Source organism: Triplophysa rosa, linkage group LG14, assembly GCF_024868665.1.
Source record: "Triplophysa rosa linkage group LG14, Trosa_1v2, whole genome shotgun sequence".
NCBI lineage: Eukaryota > Metazoa > Chordata > Actinopteri > Cypriniformes > Nemacheilidae > Triplophysa > Triplophysa rosa.
The window spans coordinates 19209674-19219235 of NC_079903.1; the positions used below are offsets into that span (position 1 = coordinate 19209674).

A 9562-nucleotide genomic window follows, 5' to 3' on the forward strand; every position below is an offset into this window, starting at 1 on the left:
CTTTGGACCAAGTACATTTTGTTTTTTCTTTATTTTGTTTCATATAAACAGCAAATAAAACATTGACTTTTAAGCCGTATGGCTTGATCAACTACAGATGTGTTTCAAGATAATGGCAAAGGGCAAAAAAGGTTCAACAATTGTTAGTGAACTACATGGAAATTTTATTTTTCCTTGCACAATTATAAAGATCCTTGCACAATAATATAACTGTTTTGTAAGAATAAAAGGAAACATTGCTTTAAAGAGCTTCAAACGATTTTCAACAGTTGCTAAATAAATAAAAAAAGTTTAGCATTATGACCATGACTATGAAGCATGAGAGAGAAACATCAGTTTGTGAGACAGCGCTCATCAATGGGAGATCATATTTTTGTCCTTCACAAACACAACTCCCATCTCACATCTGTATTCTCATTAGTAAGAAAGTTGGAATCCAGCTTCACACTGAACGGTTACTACATTCATGGCAACAGCATATTGACATTCGACTCCATTTTCCAATTGTAGTTGAAAACAGAGTTTTAGAGCAAGAATAGAAGATGACTGACAGAGAACACATGCCAATGACTTGAAATTTGACCTCCTCTATAGGGAAGAACTTTTTCTGTCATATTTCTAATGATGTGCCGTAGCAAAATGAAAACCTACTTCTAGGTGCTATAGACCCATCTAATTGAATTAATCCATGTTTTCTTTAGTTCTCTGTGCTGTGGAAATTTGTGAAATGACCGGCATGACCGGCATGACCAGCATGAATAAGGTCTATACTGCTCCAAAGTGCGGTGTCAAAGCACTGGCATTTTTCAGACTTCTGGCAGTCTTGTGCACTTACGTATTGTCATACACTTTCAAAATGAATAAACAACATTAAAACTGTTATTTTAAAATGATTACATTTGGCAGACACTTTTTTCCAAAGCGACTTGCAGTGCATTCAATCTAAACATTTACAAACTGTTAATTCATAGATTCTATATATTTAACACTGTTTCTTAGGGCAATCAAACTCAAGACATTTGCATAATATAATGCTCTACCAAATAAACTACAGGAATGTGTACTAAAAGGTTCATTGAGGAACCAAAAATGATTCTTCTATGGGATTGCTGTTTTAAAAATGTTATAAAAAACAAATTACCTTAACAACTGGATTCATTTTAAACACATTTCTTCTACAACCACAATTCATTAAAGCTACTGTATCAATATTTTTGTCATTTATAAACAAAAAAATGAATGATGGTAAATACCACTTTATTTTTATGCTTTTATCACTCATTCATTTACATTTATTAATTTGGCAGACGCGTTTATCCAAAGTAGGAGAGCATGTGACATTTTGTCATTTTTTATTTTATTTATAAAGTCTTTTGTTAAACATTTTATCATCAACAAGTATTGATGCTTTCTGCATTGCATATTTCAAGTAAAAATTTGACCTAATTTAAGAGACAATTCATAAACACGTTTCTGTAGAATGCAGAACTGTCTCATTAAACAAGGTGATGTATATATTTTGAAAATATTTTTAGATGTCCAATATTTTGCTAAAAAGTGCTCTTATAAAGGAGTCATTTTCGCCTCATGTACAGTAAAGGCAAAATGAACGGAGAAAGTAAAAAGTGCAAGTAAAAAGTTCATCTGTAATAAAATATACGAGTACTGGTGTGAAGACACAAAAAGGCCTGTTAGCAATTCGAATGATAAGAAGACATTTCCTATTTCAAGAAAGCTTTCTATTACAGTTAAACTTGCATGACTGTCTGATTCTTACTGTAGATAATCTCTGTTTAACAGACGTTCTTCCTCTTCTGTGTCTTTTGTAATGAAGCGCTTCCTGACAAGTTGTGAAAGACTTTAAAAGACTCTCTTGAACACAAATACCCTGCTATTCGTCCAAATGTGAGAATGGGTCTCATTTTGAGTCCGTAACGGACAGCAAACCAAAACTATTTGCCAAGGTTATGCGGGCACATAAACTCATGAAATCTGTCTTGCAGAATTATTATCTAACTCGTAGGAGAACATTTTAATACCAAACTCTTTCATTTCATCAATTTCCTTTTTAAGAATGTTTGACTACAAGTAAGGAATAATCCACAGCTAGCCAGGCAAATAAATAATAAATAAATAAATAAATGCACGGCTAGCCGTGGATTATCCCGCATATACCATGGTCATTTGCCAGGTTAAAGCTGTTATTAATGTTTACGTTGTCATTTTTGATCAGACAGGTTCAAATGACAGCTATTTCATCAGTTAATATCAAATGTTGATCAAACTGACTGGAACTACCGGTTTTAATGCACACGTTCCAGCCAATCTGAATTAAGTATTCAAACAGACCATGATATAATTATTTTTAATTTCTTTGTAGTTACACGCAGCTCCATGTTGGCTCTTTATTTATCTATCTATCTTAAGTTTTTCCAGTTTATAACCTGAATGCTCTTGTAGGGCAGTGAGCAGCTTCTTTGCTGAACCCAGTTTGTTCCCGGAAAGGTCCAGCTCTCTGAGGTGGGTGGGGTTTAATTTGAGAGCTGAAGCCAACTCAGTACCGCCCCCTTCTGTGACATCACAGTATGACAACCTGCAGAGAAAGCAGGCACAACATGTAGAGCTTTTTTTTATATTGTACATATTGAGAAAAGCAATGTTTTATTTTTCCTTAAAATTAATTTAATGAGTCATAAATAACCAACATTTAATGTAAAGAGAAAGTGTGCATAAAAGATAACATGCATTACAACTATAGCATAAATGACTTTTATTACATGGAAACAATCATTTTCTCACCGTGGAGCGTAACTCTAAAGCCAATACAGGTTAAAAAGGGTTTATCATCTCTCAATAAAACACAACAAATATATTTCTATTTATCTTGTTCACTCACCTCAGTTTCTCTAGTTTACACTGTGTCTCCTTCAGCAAATCAGAGATCATCTTCACTCCTAAGTCTTGTATCTTGTTTCTGTTCAGACGGAGTTCAGTCAGATGAAGAAAGTTTGATCTCAGAGCTGAACACAGACCTCTACAGCACTGTTCTGTGAGACCACAGTCCTCTAAACTGCAGACAGGGGGAGACAGAGAGCCAAATAATGCACCTGTTAAAACCTAACCCTGCTTTCAACCACTTTAAACATGCATTTCAATTTCTTTACTCCTCAACAGACTTCAACACCTAAAGAAATGAACAGTCATTTTTAAATGTATTTTAAATGGAGCAGGTCACCCGATGTGGGCACGCCTGTTTAGATCATGGCCAGCCGAATTCGTAATCCACTTGTTATCAGACACATGCACTTGTGGAATTGAATTAAAAAATTGGCATCATGGCTAAAAATGTACTTTAAAATGAGTCTTTCAAATATTGTAATAATAGAGAACTGTATTGAATAAGTACCTTAGAGTTTTCAGTTTACAGGAAGGACTCTTCAGTCCATCACAAAGAAGCCTCAAGCCTGAATCCATCAAGCGATTTTTACTCAAGTCCAGATCCACGAGAGAGGAGTTTCTGCTCAGAGCTTCAGCCAGAGATCTACAGCTCTCTCCTGTAAGACCACAGCTCACCAGTCTGTGAAAACACACTCAACCTGTCTTTAATATTTAAATGTTTTAAAACAGAACACCGAAGCTACTATGAGAGATGGGTACAAACGTTAATTTCTGTAGTGCACAGTTTGGGTTCGTCAGCATTTGCAATAATGTTTTCACTCCTGCATCTCCAGTATGATTGAAGGTCAGGTCCAGCTCCATCAGATGGGAAGGATTTGAGTCAAGAGCCGCTGATAAAGATGAACAATCTCCAGCAGTTATACCACACTCTGATAATCTGTGTTAGAAAAAGACGGAACTGTATTAAAAACGTTACGTCACACAAACAAATCTAATGAACGTTATAAACCAAATATCTATATATACAACAAATGATTGAAACAACCGATCTTACTCTAGTGTCTCAAGTTTACAGTGCAACTTCTGCAACCCATCAGATAGAATCTTCATTCCAGGACCACTGAGTGAATTTCCACTGAGTTTCAGATGTTTGAGAGAGGAGGACTTTGAGCCGAGCGCTGACCACAGTCCCTGAAAACCTTTGGAGGAGAGACTGCAGTGTCTGAGTCTGAAGAAAGACAACAAAGTGAATTCTGGGGAACACTTTCACCTAAAACTGAGTCAGTACTGAAAATAGGTAGTGGACAAATAAAATGGTGTGACAGCTAAAATTTAGAAAACAAACTATTATATGATATAGTATTTATAATATAAAATAGTAGAAGAGAGATTTATCTTCATTGTTAGTTTTTCTATAACGGTCACACCATAGAACACAAGTGCGGTTTATTTGTCAACTATCCAAATGTTTATTTCGAGAAGTAGTAAACACAATTAGGTCGTTTGTATTCTAAAAATCTTACAATTCCAGTCATTTTAGAGCAAAATCTACTTCTTTATGTTGGCTTGAGAAAGCCAACGTACTGATGTTTCACTTAAATGATCTTTCTTAATATTCTTCTGAGACTACATTTAATGACTCTAACTCCTACAGCTGTCAAGCTACAGCAACCAAAACTTCACACAGATCTTCAGTCTGGTCTGACTTCAGTTGCTATATCATTTCTAACTGATCCTGGGTCTGGTTTTCGAAAACCGGACTTTCAAAACCACCTAAATTCCCATAGACTTAACATTGCAACAAACTCTGATGGCTCATAACTCAGAGCGAGGATTTCGTAGAAACTTGCGAGTTACCACGTTTGAAGAAGCTGGCAGGCTCTGTAAGAACTTCAACTTCAAGACCAATCTGTCTTTCAGGATCATCATGAAGCTAAGAAGCCACGCCCATGGCAACCATTTACAGCAACCGATCCCATAGACTCCCATTATAAAAGGCACAGATGGATATCTTTGCAACACAGTGTCGTAGAGACAAGGGGGTGGGCTCATTTGACTCAGGCAGCCAATCAGTATCCCAGGATCATCATGAAGCTATGAAGCCACGCCCATAGCAACCCTTTACAGCAACCTAGCAACCGATCCCATAGACTGCCATCATAAAAGAACCAGGTGGGTATCTTTGCAGTACAGTGTCAAAGAGACAACGGGGTGGGCTCATTTGACTCAGGCAACCAATCAGTATCCCAGGATCTTCATGAAGCTATGAAACCACGCCCATAGCAACAAAACAGATTAATTTACCAACCGTTCAACAAGACATATATCTCTGCATCAGAACATCGTAGAGACATGGGGGTTGCTTCGTTTCACTTGTGGCTCGAAGCATCATCTCTTGGCATCTGCCAAGCCAGACCCATAGCATCAAACAGATTATTTTAGCAACCGTTTAGCCAGACCTATATCTCTGCATCAGAACATCGTAGAGACCTGGGGGTTGGTTCGTTTCACTCGTGGCGTGGAGTATCATGCTAGCAACATGCTAATCGTGTTAACATCATGCTAGCAAAAGGTTAATTGTGGTAGCATCATGCTAGCAAACATGTTAATCGCGTTAGCATGTTATCTTCAAATTTAAAATCTTCTGACTTAAATTTACTTCAAACTTTCAAGTCAGGGTTTCTCAAGCCAACATAAAGTTTGTTCACAAACATTTACCTCATCTAGTACACTTTGGTAGTCACCAAGCCAGCTATGGTTCGAATACCATCAATCCAGACACAAAATTATGTGATAATGTATGTTGTTAATACTCTTCTAGTTGTTTATGAGCAAAGATGAACTTACTCAGCTGTTTTGGCTTCCATGACAACAGGTAACATCCTCACCAGGCATTCATCTGCATCGTTCTGACTGTATTTCCTGAGGTCAAACACATCCAGTTTGTTTTCAGACGACAGCAGGACAAACACAAGAGCCGCCCACTGCGAGGCAGACAGCCTGGTTTTCGCGAGTTTTCTGTTTTTTTGGAAACTTTGTATTTCCTCTACTAAAGAAAAGTCATTGAGTTCATTAAGGCAGTGAAACAGGCTGATATATTTTTCTGAGGGGAGGTTCATCCTGATTTTATTCTTTATGAAGTCTGTGGTTTCTGTCACACCATCAGGAGAAACAGTTGATATCTGTGGTAGTATGTGATGCAGAAGATCCTGGTTTGAATCAAGTGAGAGACCCAAGAGGAAGCGGAGGAAAAGATCGAAATGCCCATTCTTGCTTTGCAACATTTTGTCCACAGCGGTCTTGTGAAACTCAGAAATGGTGGAACATTTGAAGCAGGTAGCAATGTTGGATGTTTTCCAGTGATTAAGAATGCCCGTATCTCCACGACGGAAAGATGTGTGCACATACAGAGCTGCTAGATGTTCCTGAATGGTCAGATGAAGAAAGCAGTAAACTTTCCCCTGATACCAGCCAAACTCCTCTCTGAAGATCTGAGTGCACAATCCTGAGTACACTGATGCTTCTGCTACATCAATGCCACACTCTCTCAGGTCCTCATCATAGAAGATCACATTGCCTTTCACAAGCTGCTCAAAGGCCAGTTTGCCCAGTTTGAAGATCATGTCTTCATCATTCTGCTCTTTCTTCTCATAGTCCTTCTGATGTTTGATGTGTGTCTGAATGATCAGGAAGTGTGTGTACATTTGAGTGAGAGTCTTGGGGATCTCTCCTTCACTCTCTGCTTCACTCAACATTCTCTCTAGAACAGTGGCTGAAATCCAGCAGAACACTGGGATGTGACACATGATGTACAGGCTCCTGGATGACTTCAGGTGTGAGATGATTCTGTGGTTCAGACTCTCATCACTGATTCTCTTGCTGAAGTATTCCTCCTTCTGTTTGTCAGTGAAGCCTCGTACCTCTGTGACTCGATCAACACACTCAGAGGGGATGAGATCAGCTGCTGCTGGTCTGGAGGTGATCCAGATGAGAGCGGAGGGAAGCAGATTCCCCGCCATGAGGTTTGTCAGGATCACGTCCACTGAGGCTGATTCATTGACATCACACAACCTCACACTGCTGTGGAAATCCAGAGACACGCGACACTCGTCCAAACCATCAAAGATGAACAACACTTTATATTCACCGCTGGAGATTTCCATTTCTTTTGTCTCTGGGAAGAAAAGATGAAGAAGATGTAAAAGACTGAGTGTTTGGTTCTTCATCAGATTGATCTCTCTGAAAGGAAGTGGAAATATGAGGTGGACGTCCTGATTCTCTTTCCCTTCAGCCCAGTCCAGAATGAACTTCTGCACAGAGACTGTTTTTCCAATGCCAGCGACTCCCTTTGTCAGCACACGTCTGATGGGTTTGTCTTGTGCAGGTAAAGCTTTAAAGATGTCGTTGCATTTGATCGGTGTGTCCTCTGTTGCTGTTCTCCTGGATTGTGTCTCAATCTGTCTCACCTCATGTTCATTACTGATCTCTCCACTTTCACTCTCTGTGATGTAGAGCTCTGTGTAGATCTCATTCAGCAGAGTTGGGTTTCTCTCATGTGATGTTCCCTCATACAAACACTCAAACTTCTTCCTCAGATTTGATTTGAAGACCTCATTCCACATTTGCCCTTGTAGAATGTCGGTTTCCTCATCTCCTGCCTCTGGTTGGTCTAAACTGTAAAATGTTAATGATAATGTTCGATTAATGAGCAGTTACTACGAGTGTGATTTAGCTGCTGAGTTGTATGTTCTCATGAGCTTCCCAATCAGCAAATACAGACATCTATAGTGACAGCAACACCTAGTGGTCAAATGTTACACATCAACAGCATTAAAAAAATGTTAGCTTATAAAAATAAATAAATATAAATTGTACATTGATATTATAAATTGATCCAAATAAGGTGCAGCAGGGATCAAAAACTCATTTCATCTGAAACATGTTCAATGGCTCTTACACTGGTTCTGATGGATGTTCTCTCTCTAATTTCAATGGGGGATCCATAGACCGGTTACTCTTCATGGAAAAAAGGCTGGGAACTGATGAGACTGAACCATTTCCCCCCCGCAGGACTGGTCTGAGGTCAGAGAGGTAAAAACACAGTAAAACAGGGTTAACACAACTGTACTGGTTTAGGCTACATTGAAAAATCTGTTGCAACAAGCTCACAAACAATGTTGCTTTTGCCTGGGGTATAATATATGTGTACAAATGGCAGAACCTTTTCTAAATGAACACAGCCTAAACATATACATATAAAAGGGCATTCAAATGCACCAATCGTGTCACCACTTAATGTTTTAAACCTAAAGAAATAAATAATGTGTACTTATAGCTCAGAAAAAGATGTTTTATTGTACACAAGGGTGCTCCGCCCTCATCTGCTGCCAACATGTTGAGATCACATGATCAGCAGAATAAAGTAGTCAACGCACCTCGGGTATTTTTTACAATGGCATCAATAATCAGAAACTTGGCTTTGTGTGATGCTGTATTCCTATAGATAGCAATTTGAGAAAACACTGTATGCTAACAAAACTAAATACTAATTTACTGTTGTTGTTTTTTTCAGGGTAACCTATAGGTGGCCTAAACCTAAAGTCTTAACTTACCCAAAAAGTAAAAGGATGTGCATTCTTTTGCCAGCAAAGAGGGCCAGAAAATTGTGTCACCTGTGTGTAGTGTTTATATCTTTATCCTGGAGGTTTGGTGGAGCATCCACAGACCAATTGCTCTTCATGGATCTACAGCTGGGTCCAGGAGCGTCTGTTCGCATCGACTGAATTAAACTTTAGAAAACAAAAAATCCTTGAGGTTTAAATGCGGTGTTCACGTCACAAAAAGGACCCAAATAGTATGCATTTGCAAATAGGCAAACAAACCACTCACTTCTTGGAGCCATGATCATTATGTTCATTGTGATCAGTGTTCTCTGATGACACAGGATCAGTTTGTGTATTATGTATTGTTGCTTTAGTCTCTTGTATGGAATGCGTCTTCTCTGAATGGGGGTCTTCTATATTGGGGGTCACAACGGACCCCTTTGTATTCATGGTGCCCCTCTGATAAACAAAGATATGTTTACAAAATGCTCAATACTTCAATTTTTGGTTTAGTGCATTATACAAAACAACACAACACAACTCACCCCGCCCCAACCAAAGGGTAACATAAGAGGTAGATATTTAACCAAGTGTACATGGTGGCATTTTACAAAAACTCTACGTAACAGTTAGCTAGTAGGATCTAAACATTTTCCTTCATTAAGACCATAATGTGTGTGAATAAAACGTGCAAAAACGATGTGCAGCCGACAATTTTTTTACAAGAGTCTTAAAACAAATGGCAACACAGTAAAGCATCCGGCCTTTAAACCTATTTAAAGATGTTTATACTGTCAAGCACCTTACTCACATGTCCCCTAATCCCTCGAGGGATAGAAATATCCACATTTCGTTTCTGTGTTCGGAATAGGGAAGCCGCGTTTGACTGGAGTTTCGTTTCGTTTCTTGAGTTTGACACCGCCCACAGCTACACGTCACGAGGCACGTCAGTCATGTTTTGAAGATGTGTTTCTGCTTAGATGCTTTTGTAATATTTTGTGTAAAAAATCGCGCAAAGTCAGTCATTTGAAACCCTAAGTTACAGAGAGATGTGTGTTTGT

The 9562-nt window shown here is 38.6% G+C and overlaps 1 protein-coding gene across 3 annotated transcripts; it reads right to left on the reverse strand.

Moving 5' to 3' along the window:
• Nucleotides 1–9414, reverse strand: LOC130564833 (NACHT, LRR and PYD domains-containing protein 3-like). 3 transcript variants are annotated; one of them, XM_057351239.1, is made up of 10 exons: nt 9313–9414; nt 8788–8960; nt 8571–8687; nt 7856–7975; nt 5746–7572; nt 3953–4126; nt 3662–3835; nt 3407–3577; nt 2897–3070; nt 1–2593 (listed from the first exon to the last, which is right to left on the reverse strand). In XM_057351239.1, the coding sequence occupies exons 2-10, from the start codon at nt 8949–8951 to the stop codon at nt 2410–2412; spliced, it is 3105 nt and encodes a 1034-aa protein (XP_057207222.1). In that variant the 5' UTR covers nt 8952–8960; nt 9313–9414; the 3' UTR covers nt 1–2409. The 3 variants fall into 3 exon arrangements, with proteins under 3 accessions (XP_057207222.1, XP_057207223.1, XP_057207224.1); XM_057351240.1 differs by having other exon boundaries at nt 9304–9412; XM_057351241.1 differs by lacking the exons at nt 1–2593; nt 2897–3070 and having other exon boundaries at nt 3423–3554.
• Between the last annotated feature and the right edge of the window lie 148 nt (nt 9415–9562).

Bases quoted from the DNA above. Each gene is read 5' to 3' on its own strand.
- LOC130564833 (XM_057351239.1), bottom strand. From the start codon at position 8,951: ATGAATACAAAGGGGTCCGTTGTGACCCCCAATATAGAAGACCCCCAT. The intron at 3,836-3,952 runs GTAAGATCGGTT...TTTCTAACACAG, and splicing joins TGTAAACTTGAGACACTAGA to ATTATCAGAGTGTGGTATAA. The intron at 2,594-2,896 runs GTGAGTGAACAA...CTTTCTCTGCAG, and splicing joins TGTAAACTAGAGAAACTGAG to GTTGTCATACTGTGATGTCA.